The sequence below is a fragment of the Daldinia decipiens genome (genome assembly GCF_022478715.1).
Source record: "Daldinia decipiens strain CBS 113046 unplaced genomic scaffold F4813scaffold_23, whole genome shotgun sequence".
NCBI classification, from domain to species: Eukaryota; Fungi; Ascomycota; class Sordariomycetes; order Xylariales; family Hypoxylaceae; genus Daldinia; species Daldinia decipiens.
Window position 1 is genome coordinate 231,188 of NW_026054566.1, and position 17,007 is coordinate 248,194.

Here is a 17,007-nt window from a genome sequence, read left to right on the forward strand (position 1 = left end):
GTGTCAGTTGCGAACTTGATATTGTGTAATTATCGCACTATCTAATTGGTTTAAGCTGCTAGACTGAGACTAAGGTAACTAATGTAATACCCTTTTCTCTCAACTACTTTGGTACCTTAACCTGTTCGGGCTAGGAAAGAGGTTCTAGCTTCTTAAAGCTTGAATGGTCTGATATGTATCAATCATCGATTAGCAGCGTCATATCAGATTCGAATGTGCCCACTGCCAGGGTTCGAAGCTCATTGATCAGCGCAGGGGTCCGTTCTCCGCGAATTTCGCATCACTATTCCGACTCAACTTGTCCCCCCCAATTTGCCCAATTTACCTAATTGTGCCCTTGACATACTTGATTCAACTTGAGAATTACCAGACAAAACCAGAGTAATACTATCGCGTCGACTTGAAGCCTATAATAGCACCGCTACTCCTGTCACGAAGGAATAGCCGACAACCTTCGAATAGGTATTCGATCCAATCCAGCCCGACACACCGCAACATAACGCAGTATTATACCAAGCCAGCGAAACGTCGAAATCTAGTACATATATAATATTAAAAGTTTCTACATAATGAGCGGCGACAGTCATGCGCTTCCTATGAGGCAGGCCACTACTCTCAGCGAAGAAGCCGTATCGGGGATCGACCCTACTACGGTGAGTCGCATCCAAGATCCCCCCCTATTTCTATGCTCTTCGCTAACCCAAACATACTATCCTTAGACGGCCGGCCTACTCGCTGAAAGACTTCAGGCTTGGAAACATGCCGTAGGATATTTAGAAGAATATGTTGGAGCTGTCGAGAAAGTCCACAAAGCACACGCCAAGGAGTATGAGAAGGTTCTTAAGACGATTTCTCACCCGTTAAGAGAGGGGGCGCACTTCGACCAGGGTCTTGGCGGTGTGGCGGGGTTCTTCGAAAACATGCGAGTTAATACTCAGGTGAGATTTGGATCTTGTTCTGCCCCTATTCCAATTGGTGCCTAACGTGTAAAGGCTATGATCAATTCGAACGCGGAGACTGAGAAGACCATCAAGGGGTCTGTCCTACCAATTCTCGAGCGACTACATAAAGAGATTAAGGCAAAGCATAAGGAGGTATCTCATGGGGTTGAGAAGGCCGCAAAGGAGATCGAGAAGGCTAGGAATACCACCCAGAAGCATATCGAGCTTCTTGGTCAGCATGCCGCAGCTTTCGAGTCGGCAGGCGGTAAAATGACACCCACCGACGACCCTTACGTTATCCGGCGCGGCGTCGTTCACAGACTAAACAAGCAGGTTATCGAAGAAAATAACCACAGAAACGATCTCATCAGCATACAAGATGGTTTCAAGGCATTTGAGGCCCACGTGATACAAGTAGTCCAGCAAGCAATGGATGCTCTGAATCAAGTTGCCGGCGGGCAAGCTGAAAAGACCAGGGCGCTTTACGTTGACATGCTGGGCGCGGCGCAACAAATTCCACCCGACTTTGAGTGGAACGGTTTCAACGCTCGTGAGGGTCACCGACTGGTCGATCCAAACGACCCGCCTCGGAGCGTAGATGCGATTGTTTTCCCCAATCAGGATCACAACTCAACTAAGCCACTCATCGAGGGTAGCTTAGAGCGAAAGTCGCGGAACAAGTTGTCGTGGGGTACGCAATCGGCTTATTATGTCGTAACCCCTTCTAAGTACTTGCACGAGTTTAAAGACGATGATAACTTACGGCATGACCCGAAGCCCGAAGTCTCCATCTTCCTCCCAGACGCTGTAATTAGTGCTCCTACAGGTGAAAAATTCCTTATCAAAGGAAAGGATAAAGGTGGGAGCTTTAGCAGCAAACTCGCCGGCACATCTGAATTTCATTTCATAGCCCACTCGGCTGCCGAGGCTCAGAAATGGTTTGATGCAATCCGTACTGCGGCCGGCGCAGCAGGCGTAGCTTATGAAAGCCAAACACCATCACCGAGCGCTAGCATTCCGGGTTCTGTTAGCGAGAAATCAAAGCTCGAGAAGATTGATCCGAATGCGCATAAAGAACAGGACGCAGGTATTACAGGTGGCGAGACCGTCAGTAGCCCTACAACCATATCGCCTGCCGTCACTCGACAAAACACCATCAAGAGCGATACGGATAAGAAGGCATCTGCCTAGTGACACAGATGGCCTGTCTGTCCTTCGTGGTTGAGATGAGGGAATTATGAGCTGTATGCCAAGGGCCAAGGGAGCCTCGGCTTCGTGAAGCCTTGCTGGGGGCAACTGTGGAAGGACATTGCCCTAGGTTTTTACAGCTTTAACGGAAATTCTGAATAGCACATAGGAAAGGTCATCGTGGGGCGCGGCGATGCGGCTTAAAGTGCTAACTCGATGTAATGAAGAGCAAGGACAAATCAAGAGATACTTGGGAGACGGGGTGCCTGAAAATGTGACCGAAGCAAGTATGCGTCAGCAATCGAGACCGAAGTGGTATCGCTTGCAGGTAGAAGGATGAGGTGGTATTATATCTTCTTAACGAGGCTTTTCGATATATTACTTATGACTATCAATATTAATGAATTCGTCTTAAATCGTCTATTTTATATATGCTTAAAGCAAAGACCATTCTAGTGTGACTGTTGTCTATACATGTGTGATCAAGCTCACTGTTAAATTATAGATTACCTTCTCTCTTGTGAGATTTAGGGAGCAACTTTTATAGATTGAGGCACTTAATAACACCGATAGCTATGTAAGAAGCCACCGAGAAGCGCTATTCTCACGATCCTGGCGCGATGTAAGCGCTAACATGAGGATGAGAATTCTATGATTCTGAGAGATAATGTACACGCCTCGTTTCTAAGCGGGCTCGGGCTCAATTGTAAGATATCACATTCGTCATCGCTTAGGAGCGGAGCAGAACGCGATTTTTATATGCTATCCTAGTTAGGTAGGTAGGTAGGTAGGTACTCAACTCCTCACCTTGGAGCTGGTTTCAACAGCCGCCCGACGAGCAGGCGGCCTATTAATAGTATGGTAGATAGGTCGACTACAGACAGCCATGTAGCACACACTGCAGGCTAGCGTAACCTCAACTAGTGATTATTGTTGACGCCTTCAACCGTTTAGCGTGGGTGGGAACTTATCAACCTCAGGTGAAGAGCGCATTTACCGTAAAGGTGAATTTGGGCTGTGGTCGTGGGGGTTGACGGTATTTTGGGATGGGATGAGTTACATACCTACCTACCTACCTACCTACCTACTTACCTATCGGTACCTATGGATCGTGAAAGACATTCGACATCACGAGTATAATTTGGTATAGTTGCATTATACTCTTTATCCAAGCCCGGCTCTTTTTAAACAATCGGGATCTTACATGACTGCCTTACCATACCCACCATGCAATATCAGTATCTTCCGCCGCGACGATGGCGCTAGAGAAGCAGGCTCTGATGTGGCTGTATCCTACACAGAAGCGTGTGTGTTTTTGCTCGCTAATTCTTCCCCAGATCTGCAAGGACAAGCAGCCGAGCTTGGCGGGACGGGCTTGTTTCTCTGAGTCCTATTGCTTGTCTTTGCGGCAAGGCTTTGAGCTGGGGTGTTCTTATAATGTGGTCTAGACGTGTCATAACAACCCTCTCAACCCAGCCCGTCCAGCCTAGGACAGCGCAGAAACTCGGACTTAAAAGAAGAAGGCAATGTGGAGGAATAGACAGCCCGTAGCCTGCCTCTTCTCAGGGTGTTCTGTTCTGTGCCTAGCCCCGTAGGCAAATACACCCTTCTCCTTCTGTTTAAGCCTTCCTACCCTTCGCCAGTGACAAGCCCCCCTTTCCCAAAAGATCATCCAAGCTCCCCGCACATGCGCGAGAGGACTTGGTTCGGTGAGGCTCTGACCTTACTTACCTACTTCTCTGCTCTCGCCCGTATCCAGAGAGAGCTATGAGGATTAACTTATGCCATCCATGGGCACCCGTAATCAACCACCCGTTCCCCTTACATCTTTTGCCTCCTCCTCCTCCTCCTTAAGACTTCGCCGGAGAATAATGACTTAACTTGGTCCCTGCTATGAGACTCTTGCTACAATAATTGCGAAAATGACGAAGCCGTGGGATGTATATGAAGCTACGATTAAGGACCTCTACGCCGACAACACGCTGTCCGTTGTGCGGCAGATCATGATCGATCAATACGGGTTCAGAGCCTCGTGAGAATTGACTCCTTTTTTTTTTCTCCCTTCCCTATTTCCGCGTCCCCCCCTTTTCACTCTCCCTCGTTTCCTTTTTCTTATTTGGCATATCAATTATCTCCAGCATATCACATCACATATAGATAAATTCCCACTCGCCTTGTATTGCACAGGCCAAAGACATAGAAGCGTGCTAAGACCGAGGGGATCTTTCCCCCTTAATAATAGTGTTAGAGCGTATAGGGGCCGTCTGATCCGCTGGGGCGTCCGCAAGTACAACTGCCGGAAGCGCGCCTCGCCTAGCGCGAGCAACAGCAGCGCCGATGACGGGAGTAGTTTCACGAGTGGCTCGGACACAGCCTCTCCGATCATGGCTGCTGCTGCTGCCGCCGCCGTCGGTGATGCGAGGGCGATACTCCCTCGCGTTATGATGAAACAAGGAAATGTCGACGGCCAGCTCGCCATGCCGGTGCGGATGAACCAGCAGTACGGCCAGAGCCACCAGCACCAAGTATTTAGCACTGACAAGTAGGTCTTCCCAAGGCCCAGACGGTACCCTGCAACCCCTCTCTTCAGACCTGTACTAACCGCCCCTTTTCGCTTCCCCCCAACAGTTCCTTCGACTCTAAGCCTAGGGCCTTCCTTTCAGCTCCGCAACACAACACCAACAGCAGCAGCAGCAGCGACGGTATCCAATACGGGTGGGACACAGCCCTCCTCAAGAAGGACCCCGACGTCGCCGCCGCCGACGCCGACCTCGACGACTTCACCAGCAGCCCGCAAAGCGAGGCCCTCGCACCGCCGCCATTGTACTTCAGCACCCTTACCGCATCGATGATGCAGCCCGGAACCGGAAATAACAAACCCCCCTACGGCACCGGATACGGAGGCTCGACGCCCACCCAGCACCAACACCACCGGAATACGGGCGGCGGCGGTAGCCTGAACTACTACAACTCGTTGCCGTCGCAGCAGCAGCGGCAGCAGCAAGTTCGCAGCGGCGTTGTTGCTGTCAACCAGGTCCCGCCGGATATGTCGTTTGCAGCGCAGACGAGAGGGTACGGCCACGGCCCACGGCCCACGATAGGCGGGTAAGGGGGTAGCAAGGACACATCTGGTACCAATGTAGTACAGACGGGACGCTGTCTATCTATCTATCTATCTATCTATCTGTATACCTGGCAGACGATGGCTTTAAGGTTAAGAACCCTAACGAGCTGGTAACTGGGACCGGGACTGCGTAAATGAATATCATAGTATAGCGTTATGATGTATTTTTTTTTCTTTCTTTCCTGTTGTCGTGGGATTAGGGACACGTGGTTTGGAGGCGAGGGAGGCGCCGCACCCTACGGCGAGACCCCACGTCTCGAAGCCGGGAAAGGGGGTAGTTGTCCAGGGGGTTAGATGTACGACAACGGCGCGGTGGTGGAACATGGGAGGGAGGAGTATAGTGTTGTTCCTCCTATGGCCTGCCATGAGTATGACATGCATGTGTGCTATTGTCTGATGATTTTCCTTACGATTTACGTCGTTGTTTTCTCTTGTCTTCCTTTTTACACTGATGTTTACGATATGTACGAGTAGGGCGGAAGAGAACAAGACGTGGTCTGTATCGCTCACGACGCGACACGGCTACGGATTGAAATTAGTACAGCAGACTTGGAAAAGGGGTATATTGGTTGCGTGTAGGATGGGTGGTTATTTTAGATGGGAATATCAAAATGGGCAGGGAGATACTTTTATTTACTGTCTCGTTGGAATTTGTCTCTTTTAGATTCGTATGGGATATGCTGTCTCTTTTCTAATACCTGACGTAGCTCAAGAAGCATTTATAGCGAGTAGGTAACACGGAATAAACATATCAGCTTGGCTAATAGTTAACATGGTAGTATTTCCGGATGCAGCAAGTGGGTATATGATGATGTGAGGTGATAGCCTACTGTATTAGACGCTGGGGAAACATCTACCTAGGCAGCCTTGATGATTCCTTGAGAGATGGTTGGGTATGACAAGCGTTGGTAGATGCGTTGGTAGATATTATCAATTAGTTACTCCTTATATGAGTGAGATACACTAGTAAGAATCGCTCCAGGGAATATATAATTCGCTACGCGATATATGAGCTTCGAAGCATTTATTGCATTGCTATACTGTCGTCCTTTTATCATGGCTTTGAAATTTTTGGTTGATGCCCTCAGGTACCACCTAAACACCTTGCACGTTGCAAGAGGTTATTCCATGTCTCTGGTAGGCGTGTCATCCACGAACCGCCTAAGCTGAATCTTCTCGCCTATCGAAAGAATATACCTATACTTTATAGAAGCAGAAGGCTAGATAGAAGCTGGCAACTTCCATCTCTTCAGGCGAAACCAGAAGTGGTCCCCTCCCCCTCTCACGAACCCCCATACGTTCGCTTAGGGGACCCAGTATATGGTCATCTTTCTCGGCCTCCCAGATCTCATCAAACCTCTGATGGTACTGTAGCTCGAGGTTATAGTCCTCTGCTATAGCACGGAATGCTGGCCAAGGCACGACGTACTCCGGGACCTCCTCTACCGCTTCGTCGAGGAAGAAGCTGTACTTCCATCCGAACGGAGGCCGGAAGATACCGTCCTCGGGAGTTTTGCCGGGAAATCTGACCCGGTAGAGATCATTGCCCCACTCGGCCGTCTCCTCAACCTCGCCCTCCTCTTCCTCCTTATCCTCATTATCTTCCTTGTTTGAAGCGTCCTTATTTTCGGTCGTCTCGCCTTTCTTCTTTTTCGCGAACCACTCGTTGAACTTTACGACTCTATCGCCGATCACATCCGAGTTAGGTATACAACCTATGAAGCGCCCGCCTTTCTTCAGGGCCCCAGATACGTTCTGAAGCATCATCCGGGCCTTCTCTTCGCTCTCAAAGGCATAATGCATGCAGAACATCATACTGACTATATCAAATCCGCTCCTCCCCATGGGCGAATGGTCGAACCCAACTTGCCGAATGATGTCTATGTCACCAATAGACTCGCCATAACAGTCTTTGACGTAGAAGCGAGCTTCGAACGGCGGAGGCTGATGGCGCCCACCTCTATGGCCGCCCCTGCCACCCCGCCCGCCGCCACGATGGGTCATATTACGGTATCGTTCTTTCGCCTGATCGATGGAAACATTGGCAGGGTCTAACCCTACGTATAGCTCAACTCTCTGTGGGGCCTGCTGCCATTTACCTAGATCGCCACCTTTTCCGCATCCGATATCGAGGACAAGCAGCTCGTGATCCCTAGCGCCAGCCATATCGCGCCCTCGTTCGTGAGCGCCAGGCGTGTGGTCTTCGTCGGGAGAGAATTTTTGTATCAATGTACTCTTGACCCAATTGTTAAATGATCTAAGCCCCTTGATTCTGCTGTCCGTCTTTCTCCAGTCGCGACCCCTTTCTGGTACGGCGTTGTAATGCTGTCGGACAACGTCGTTGATGCCTCTCTGTTCTAGCACGGCCTGCGTGGCTGCGACTTCGGCGGCTTCGCGCTCGCGCTGCTCGTGGCGCTGGCGGATAGACGATGATTCTGCTTGAGAGAAGCGCGCACCGCGACCGGGACGTTTCAGCTTCCGGGGCGCATCGGATGGTGATCTAGAGCGCTGTCGTTTCTTGGCCGGTTCGAGCTTTTTGGCATCGAATGGTTGAGGTAGTTCGTCAAGGGGAGGTCCGCCTGCATCGTTTTCTCGGCGCTTGCTATTGCTACTGCTGCTGGGAGATCGTGAATGCTTGTGCCTTTTAGCGGGTTCGAGATGCTTCGCGTCAAAAGGCTGAGGCAGCTCTTCGGAAGCGTAGTCTCCTGCCATTGTGGGAGACGAGAGAATTTTTGACCTTTCTTCCCGTTCAGATATGTAATTGCGCAGGTGAAGTTGGAATAGATTCTGCTGATATAGGTTGAGAGTTCTAATTTGATTTGATTAATTTCTTAGACGGTGAAAGAAAATATTGAATAAAGGAAATAACGGGAAATGTTTTGGGAAAGAGGTACTTTTAGGACATTAGAATGTATTTAGGATCTCTAGCTCCTAGGTATAGCCAGCACAAGTACCAAGGTTAAGGTGATGCAGAAGCTGGAAAGGTATGCGAGTCTTGGCATTAAGCTAGTGAAGAAGAACCGGGGTAACCCGTAGTGGACCTTACGTTTTATGCCTAGGTACTTCGTACCCAGAACTGCTAGATACCTAGGTACCTACCTACATGTATGTAAGTACCAAGGTACAATACCTTGCGGCTCTAGAAGGCCCACAAGTGCTTAGTGATTGGTTCATGAGCAAGTTCAGTTGTGGAAGTTACGTCCGCCGATGGCCGCCTGCAGCTGCTTGCAACCGTTGGCAAAACAGCACCTGGGCAGCTCTTCTACTTCAATGTTATCAACTTTAAAACTTACCTCCTAACCTAGGTACCTACCACCTATCTTATGAGAGGCTTCATCAACTAACAACGGCGACGACATTCAATTCTTTACTGATTATACATGCTACCATAATTCTCTCCCTTCCATAACCCCCCATATTAAACTTCACCCCCATTCTTCCCCTCCTTCATCATGGGTTCCGACCCTCAATATGCGAAATGGCCTGCCCTACCTCTAGCCCAGCAAGTCTTCACCATCACGAATCCCTACGCCACTCGGCCCGCCCAACAAGCCGCACTTAAGAGCTTACAAGATGGCATCAACGAGAATAAGATGGCCCCTCTGTATAAGCACCTGGCACACCCCACGGAGGGCATCCTGAATGCTACCGGCGAGACCTCATCAGCATCAGCACCTCAGAGGCCCACCGGCCGGAAACCAAGCGCCGCGGGTATGGTCGCCAGCAAGACTGCCGGTGCGACCTTACCTTGGGATGAGGAGATATACAATAGGTTGAAGGCGGAGAATGACAAGGAGCTAGAGGAGTTCCAGAAGGAAGAGGACGAAGCTGTTGAGCAGGCTGGCGAAACGGAAATCATGGCTGCGAAGGGGAAGCGTGCCGATTTCTTCGCCAAGATTGGAGACAAGGTATTCTTATTACCTAGCTACTCTATAATCTAACTATCACTAATAATCTCGCAACAGGACAAGGCGATAGCAGCCTACGAGGATGTCTTCGAGAAGACGGGCATCCTGGGCACCAAGATCGACCTGGTATTGGCAATAATCCGTATGGGACTGTTCTACGGCGACAAGGCTCTGGTGAAGAAGCACGTTGCGCGCGCGAAGACGCTCGTCGAAAGTGGCGGCGACTGGGACCGTCGCAATCGCCTCAAGGCCTACGAAGGCCTACATCTGCTAACCGTCCGCTCCTACAACCTCGCCGCACCCCTCCTCCTCGACTCCCTATCGACATTCACCAGCTACGAATTATGTACGTACTCTAACCTCGTTGTGTACTCTGTTCTCGCCGGCTCCGTTTCCCTCAAGCGAGTCGACTTCAAGAGCAAGGTCGTCGACGCCCCCGAGATCAAGGCTATCCTGGGCGCCGACAGCGACGATAAGCTTCTCGCCCTGTCCGGCGCCATCTCCGCAGGCCCCGGCGCTAAGGACGCCGAGATACGGGATGTTGTTAAGGACACTGTCTCCCCTACGGCACCTACCAAGATCACTACAGCTGTCAACCTGACGACGCTCGGCACCGGCTCCGACCAGCCCGAGGCCGAGCTGGCTGTTGACTTCTCTCCACTCGCTCAACTTGTCAGTAGCTTATACAATGGCCACTACAAGCTATTCTTCCAGGCCCTCGCTCTCGTGGAGGAGCAGTTCCTCACCCAGGACCGCTACCTCCACGAGCACAAGGGCTGGTTCATCCGCGAGATGCGTCTTCGCGCCTACCAGCAGCTGCTCCAGAGTTACCGCGTCGTCGGACTCGAAAGCATGGCCAACGACTTCGGCATCACAGTCGACTTCCTAGACCGGTATGTTTTATTTATCTACTCAGTCTTTTCACCTCCTTTGTCTTCTCTTGAATTGTCCAGTACTAACCTATCCCCCCAGCGACCTCGCCAAATTCATCGCCGGCGGCCGCATCCCATGCACCATCGACCGTGTAACAGGCAAGGGCGTCATCGAGACAAACCGTCCGGACGACAAGAATAAGCAGTACCAGGACGTTGTCAAGCAGGGCGACCAGCTGATCACCAAGCTGCAGAAGTACGGCCAGGCCGTGCGGCTCCGCGGTAGCGAGAGGGCATAAAAGAGGTAGTAGCAGTAGTATGAAAATACTTAATAAAGACGAATAGAAGGACGTCGAAGATGGTTCAGCTGTTGCCGGTGACGAGATATGCGTACCTGTGCAATAGACAGATAATGTAACAATACGAATCAAACATAGATGGGCCGAAACCAACCTCGTTTTAAGCTCACAGTAAAGGACCTTGCGCGTTCGACATAAACTTTACGAGTTAGAGTAATTCTATAAGGTTCGTGATGCGTAGTGGAGAGCATGTAGGTATGTATCTAGGTATCAAAGTCTCAACGCCCTATCCTATTCTCCCACGGAACCATACACACATGAAGTTTCCTAAAGCAGCCGACATGACCAGTTTTGTAGATATCTAGGTTGTTTTTGTCCTTTCACGATTCCCGCTCCCCTCGATCTAACCCAACAACCCACCGTCGTTATTCATTCCCTCCTCTCGCTGTCTATCTGTACTTGTCCATGAATTCCTTGTGGAACTTCTTGATAGAGCCAACCCATTCAGAGCCAGGAGCTAGGAAGGTAGTGCGGAAATGTAGTGTGCCCTCGGCCTGGCCAAAACCGCTCCCGGGCACAACACACACGCCTGTAGACTCTAGCAGGCGCATGCAGTAGAATTCGTCGGGCGTACGACCCTCCTCCTTAGCAGCCTCGGCGGCCTTAGGGGACACGTGTATGGTAGGGAAGATGTACATACTACCTTGGGGTTCGCCACACTCGACGCCCTCCATCTCCTTGAAGGCCTCGTATAGAGTGTATGCGCGTGTCTTGAGGTTGTTAAATATGGCGTTGTATTCCTGGTCGTAGAGTTCGTACGAGGGCTCGCCAGGCTTGGGCGGGTTGACCATAAGTTCGACCAGACACTGTCCGATAACGGGGGCACATAGCGTAATAGATACGAACTTGTAGATCTGCTCCTCGACCTCAGGGTTGAAGCCAATCAGATCGAAGTAACCACCACGGTGACCACACTCGCCGACCATACCTTTGGAGATGGAGTGCAGAGATGCTAGTTCAACCTCGTCGTACTTTCCGGGGTGCTCCTTTTGTAGAGTGAGCAGGACTTGTCGGAAGCTGTGGAATTTTCCGATGAAGACATTGGTCTGGTAGACTTCGTCGGCCATTACCACGAGCTTCTCCTCGGCAGCAAACTCTAGGACGGACCGGATGTCCCCTTCAGACAGCGAAGCACCCGTCGGGTTACCCGGGTTAATGATAACAATAGCGCGGACGTCGATGCCGTCAGCCTTGGCCTTGTTGTAAGACTCCTTGATAGCCGCGAGCGACGTACCCCATTGAGCGGACTCGTCGAGGTAATAAGGGACGCATGTGGAGTTGAGAACGGAGAGCGAAGCAGTGTAGAGCGGGTACTGAGGAATAGGCACAAGAACTCCGGTGGTAGGAGCGGCACATATTGTGTGTAGGAGGGTGTTGACACCGGAAGACGCACCGGCCGAGAGATAGATATGTGCCGGGTCGGCGCGGAAGCCATCCCGTCCTAGGTTTACCGGTCAGCACGAAAATAGTATTAACTTTTGAATTAGCTTAAACTTACTTTCAAGGAATTTGGCAACGCTCTCCTTGATGGCGGGAACACCAGCACTGGCGCTGTATGCCCCAACGCTGCCGGCGTGATCTAAAAGCCATCTCGCGCGTTCCAGCACGTCTGTCTTATAACCCAGGGAGTTGATCAGAACATCCTCGTGCTCTAGCAGCTTAGGGTTCTCGAGAAGACTCAGAACCTGGCGGAAGAAGGTAATGGGTTTCTGATCGAGCTGCTGGGGGTTGCCGATGTTTGCGCTTATGACTTGGGAAAATGGTAGGCTCTTGTCCCCCTTTTTCAGTCTGGCACGGTATTCCTCTGACTTGACGGCGAGCTCGCCGCGGACGGCATATTTGGCCTCGACGATGTGCGGGTTTATATTTCCAAGGTTGAGTCTAGCCATTGGTGCTTGATGGTGAAAATGGCGTTTAGGGGAATGTAACAGTGGCTTTGGAGATGGCGGGGTAGTGACAGACCCTGAATATGACAGTAGTAGCGGGCGCGGGGTATCAGCTGCTACTGCCGCTCCTGATAAATAAAAAAAGCTTGGTTAGGTAATTACCTCAATGTAGGTAGGTAGGTATGGTATGTATGGGGGAAGGAACCCAATTATCAAAGTTTCAAGTACTATTTTTGTCTGTTTCTTTTTTTTAACTTTCGAATAGAGAGAAGGAAGTATCGGTATCGGGTAAAGAAATTGTGGTATGTTTATGGAATGATGAGGGAATTACAACCGGAACTAAATACGAATAATATTTTAATATAATAGGTAGGTAGGTAATAATAATAATAACAACAAGCCCCAGCTTGGAACTTCTTGTCAAACTTCACTGTTTCACCCACGCAATCCCAAGAAAAGACCCTGCGGACGTATAGTCCCCATATCTTTTTTTTTGCCGCCTGACTGCGTGCGTCGACGATTTGGCTTTGCCCCCCCGGCCTTAAAAGTGTGGGACTGAACCGCGATGCTAAGCTGTCGTGCAGCAAGGCACCGACGGTAATTGGGAGAAGCTGCATCCACTAGGAAGGCCGATAACCGGAATAGTTAAGGGAATGCTCAATAGTCATGGTGATATGGATGGCTTTCCAATATCCTTATTTGGACTCCAAGGAAGAATTGAAAAAAAGAAAAAGAAAAAGAAAAAGAAAAACAACTCGAAGGAATTACCGAAATGTAGGTGCTTACCAGTTGTTATATGTAAGTCATTATGCCGAAATCGAAGAGTTTGTGCTCTACGGCTGTAAGCTCTCTGGGAGATGATAGCGTCGAAATTTTTAACCCGAGCAGTACGAGACGCTCCCGACCTAACTGTTGCCATCTGATGCGAGGAAACAGTTCCGAGTCGAAAGGGGAGAAGGAAGTGGAGAGAATTGGTTAGAAAAGGAAAAAAAGTCACCCGAAATTAATATGAGAGTGTATTTTTTTCCCCTTCTCTTTCGCGATAACTGTAATCCAACCCTGACTGTCTATCATAGGCTAATCTTAGGATGAGAACGAGACCGAAATCTAAGAAAGTCCTTCACCGCTAACGGCCGATTGCGCCCCGGGATATCGGAGTTAATTTGGCGGAGATAAAGTGCAGTTTAAGGGTCCTGGGTCTCAGACAGAAATCAGTATTCTCTTCAACCTACCCAAGAGCAATATGCTAAAAGCTACCCAGCCACTCAGATGATGATGAATTCTTCACGACTCCCGGAGATAAAAGTATAACTCAGCTCCAAATTCGATAGAGACACAATCATCCTCTTTAGTACATCTACCACATCTTCTCCTCCGTGAACTTGAGACAGTGGTATCATGAAATTTCCCCAATCTCCAATTATATATTTTATAACCAACTCAAAAATGGGATCGAATGCTTCATAAGAGCCAAAGTATTCCCAGCCTCTTTCACAAAACACCGTATGGATGGAGTCAACAACCGAAAATATACTGATTTCTTTAGCACAAGGATAGTCGTCCCCGGTATACCAACACCATTCCTTCTCTCCGAATGGTATTGTATAGTCATTTCTCCGGTTCATCTCGCCTCTCAGGCACATTGATGACTCCCACCATCTCTGAATTTTCCCTCTAAGGAAGAACATTGGTATCCTCTGGCTTAGATCCCTAGAGCATTTAGTGGCGGCAGACCTGGCTACGTAAAAGTCCAGCAACCATTGATACCACCGTTTATCATAGTAGGATGGGAAAGATTCAAGAATTTCCCCTGGCCCCATAGGATTAATGCCTGGCCACATAAATTTAGTAAGGCGATTCATGAGATCTTGGCTCGACTCTGATCTAAGTGCCCAGGGAAACCAAGAGAGTGTGTTAGAGGTAATATATTTTGTTTCCTATGAACCATTAGATTAAAATTATTCCGGCCTCGAGTAAATTTTGCCTACCATAAAAAACCGTAGCCGCCGGGAACTAAGATTGGTATCCAAATGAGAGTTTTCCTTGAGGAAGTTGCGCACCGTCAGAGTTTCGGGGTCGTTAGGAATAGAGAAGTACCCAGGTTGACCCTTTTTTTTATTACTGCTGTCGGCATAATCGCAAAATAGCCCAACCTTGCATAGCCCAATGAAGGTGTAGCAATTAGTACGGTTACGAGAATCAATCTTCCGAAGATGTAGGGCGTACGGCTTAGAATACTTAATACACGGTAACATGATGATGTCCATGGCCGAGTCGAATAACCTTTGGAATTCGACCATAAGCTCGAATCTCGGATGGCGTTCGTGGATAACATCTCGTTTCGGACCTCCAATGTTAATACCTTTTAGTATTCTATGTCCATGGATAACCAGGGATCCAGTCCGACTGAGGACAACTTCGGGGATAGGTTGTGATCGTTGGTCAGGCGAATCCGGTTGAATATAGACCGGACGGAACCGGGGGCTTAAATGGATTTCATGGCTGTAGGCCGCACAACGAAAGTCGGGAACCCATGAAGGGAGATCGAGGGGTCGGTTATTATGCATCGCTTGAGATCCTCCGCTTACTCGCTCCAGAAGGTTCATTAAGTGACCTTTGGACACCAAAAAGGTGGCAATGCCGGTATAGACCTGTTCCACTGCAATATTGTAATTCGCAACCAGTCCCTTCATGCTCGCGCCATCCATCATACCAAAGAATGCGAATATCTTATCCTCCGGTCTCGAAGCCTCGCTATGTGTACCGTCGAATATCAGATTCACAATTTCTTCCCAGGAACTCAACTTCCGTCCTCCGCAGTGCTGTAGCCAACGAGGCAGAAACTTTTCAGGGTGAACTTCTTTGAACACACGCTTAATTTTATCTAGGGAATGGTAAAGCTCGAGCGATTGGGTGTCGTACCCGTGATAGAAGCTGGCATCCCTAGCCAGAGCTAATTCCTGTATAATCCAGATGCGGGAGAAATAAGGACGAGAGAATAACCATTTTATTTCGTCAAAATAATGACCGTTCTTCACATATCCTTGAGATGACTTTTTATCCGAGTTGAGAGCGAACATCGCGTCACTTGTGGACTTCGAGCCTTCTCCTAGATAGACTAGAACCTTTTGCGCCCGAGAGTATATTTCAGGCATCAGTCCGACCTGCTCGCGTCTTTCGTCGGCATCGCCTTGGTTGATACACACAGAGTCTATCCATAGATCCTTTGATTTTGTCCTATCTCGGAACCGTCGAAGCACCGCAGCGCAGTTTTCAGTAATAGGGAGTCTATACCAATTATTTTCGAGATACAGAGGTCGCCGCCTTACGCTGTCGCCGGCCTCGTTCGCCCACATATACGAAATAGCCTCATATTTCGGCGGAGTGTCGACGGATTCAATGACTAATCTTCCATGTAGCGGGTCTTCGGGCTCGCCCTTAGACAATTGAAGGATTCTAATACATAGGTTTCCTGTTGTAGGCGGCATGGCATCTAGGGACTGGTACTGATAGTACTTATATGGTACAGGGCTTGTATTTTGCATCGGGGGATGAACTGTTGAATCCCCTCTATCGTTGGGATGTGAAATGTTGATTATTTGGTCTGGGCTATATACGCTTTCCTCTAGGATACGAACGACTTCATCGGCAAGGTCGTTGTCATTATTGTATTCGACACTTCGTGGCCAAGATAAGTTCAGTGATGACCTCTTAAGCACGCAGGGTCTCACTTCCTCTCGTGTGCTAGGATCTTGAAGCTCTTCATCTTTTGGAACCTGCGTCCAGCATTGGACACAACACCATGCGACTTCTGGTACTTTCTCGAAGGCGGGGCGGTTACATGGACATAGGCTTGTCATCGTGCTAATTTTAATTGCCTATCAACGGCGGGCAAAGTGTGGTTTTAGAAATGGTTGTTGAATAGTTCGAGTACAGAAAAGTTCCGGGAAGGAGGCCAAGGCTAGATAGGTATCCAAGTACGAAAAAGACTCATGTCGAGGTGAAGTGGCTGTACAGAAATTATCTTTGCTAGTGATATGTAACGAAAGGTAGGCTACGAGTTGCGTATCCGGGATTGGTGTCCAGTCGATTCCGCCACGTAACGGCCTGTCGTTTTTCTTACATAGGTAGCCTATCAAATGAGCAAGCTATTGATTAGGTAGGCATTCTCAGTGGCGCTGCAGCCACCGATAGGCGATGAAGCTACCTGAGTATCTTAGGTAGGTACTCAGGAGATTTCGTGAACTCAGCCTCTATAGAGTACCTAACTAGGTAGGTAAACTACCTATATCTAAGAACTTGACATATAAACCCCGCTTCCCGGTATTGGTGCCTAGTATTTCACATTAACATCTCAAACTATCGAATTCCTTTTCTAGTTCTCTTTACTATAACTCCCAAATTTGCCCAACCGTGGTTAAAACCTAGCTTTAGCGCAACTAATCCAATAATGCTCACTAAAAAGTCTCATTTTGACACATTTATACTCTAGACACTACAGGCTAAAGAGAGCTAGTCATAAGAAATTTGTCATAGTGATGTAAAATATGAGAGTTTCTAATAACTCAATATATAACATGAAAGCCCTTATTATTACGCAACCACCTGTTGCTTGACATTTGTAATAAGACAATAAAATGTTGTTCTTAGGGGCCATTTCTTCAACGAATCTTAAATCAGATTAAAGTGAAGCTCGGAGACGTTGCGTTTCCTTCAGTCATCATAAACA

General features: G+C 49.0%; 6 protein-coding genes across 6 annotated transcripts; 3 read left to right on the top strand and 3 right to left on the bottom strand.

Moving 5' to 3' along the window:
• F4813DRAFT_364114 (uncharacterized protein) lies at positions 1 to 2,576 on the top strand. Its single transcript, XM_049243777.1, has 3 exons — positions 1 to 653; positions 720 to 938; positions 993 to 2,576. Exons 1-3 carry the CDS (start codon positions 570 to 572, stop codon positions 2,130 to 2,132), a joined length of 1,443 nt encoding a protein of 480 aa, XP_049098328.1. The 5' UTR covers positions 1 to 569; the 3' UTR covers positions 2,133 to 2,576.
• Positions 2,577 to 3,503: 927 nt separating this feature from the next.
• Positions 3,504 to 5,314, top strand: F4813DRAFT_364117 (uncharacterized protein). The gene is made up of 3 exons (XM_049243778.1): positions 3,504 to 4,161; positions 4,372 to 4,671; positions 4,758 to 5,314. Exons 1-3 carry the CDS (start codon positions 4,052 to 4,054, stop codon positions 5,236 to 5,238), a joined length of 891 nt encoding a protein of 296 aa, XP_049098329.1. The 5' UTR covers positions 3,504 to 4,051; the 3' UTR covers positions 5,239 to 5,314.
• A 722-nt stretch (positions 5,315 to 6,036) lies between these two features.
• On the bottom strand, positions 6,037 to 8,246 carry F4813DRAFT_133875 (guanine-N(7)-methyltransferase). Its single transcript, XM_049238744.1, has one exon. It carries the CDS (start codon positions 7,963 to 7,965, stop codon positions 6,451 to 6,453), a length of 1,515 nt encoding a protein of 504 aa, XP_049098330.1. The 5' UTR covers positions 7,966 to 8,246; the 3' UTR covers positions 6,037 to 6,450.
• A 227-nt stretch (positions 8,247 to 8,473) lies between these two features.
• Positions 8,474 to 10,515, top strand: F4813DRAFT_133903 (PCI-domain-containing protein). Its single transcript, XM_049238745.1, has 3 exons — positions 8,474 to 9,161; positions 9,219 to 10,054; positions 10,134 to 10,515. Exons 1-3 carry the CDS (start codon positions 8,706 to 8,708, stop codon positions 10,330 to 10,332), a joined length of 1,491 nt encoding a protein of 496 aa, XP_049098331.1. The 5' UTR covers positions 8,474 to 8,705; the 3' UTR covers positions 10,333 to 10,515.
• A 19-nt stretch (positions 10,516 to 10,534) lies between these two features.
• On the bottom strand, positions 10,535 to 12,407 carry F4813DRAFT_364121 (PLP-dependent transferase). Its single transcript, XM_049243779.1, has 2 exons — positions 11,891 to 12,407; positions 10,535 to 11,833 (listed from the first exon to the last, which is right to left on the bottom strand). The coding sequence occupies exons 1-2, from the start codon at positions 12,279 to 12,281 to the stop codon at positions 10,782 to 10,784; spliced, it is 1,443 nt and encodes a 480-aa protein (XP_049098332.1). The 5' UTR covers positions 12,282 to 12,407; the 3' UTR covers positions 10,535 to 10,781.
• Positions 12,408 to 13,717: 1,310 nt separating this feature from the next.
• Positions 13,718 to 16,513, bottom strand: F4813DRAFT_133969 (HET-domain-containing protein). Its single transcript, XM_049238746.1, has one exon. The coding sequence runs from the start codon at positions 16,136 to 16,138 to the stop codon at positions 14,237 to 14,239; it is 1,902 nt and encodes a 633-aa protein (XP_049098333.1). The 5' UTR covers positions 16,139 to 16,513; the 3' UTR covers positions 13,718 to 14,236.
• Between the last annotated feature and the right edge of the window lie 494 nt (positions 16,514 to 17,007).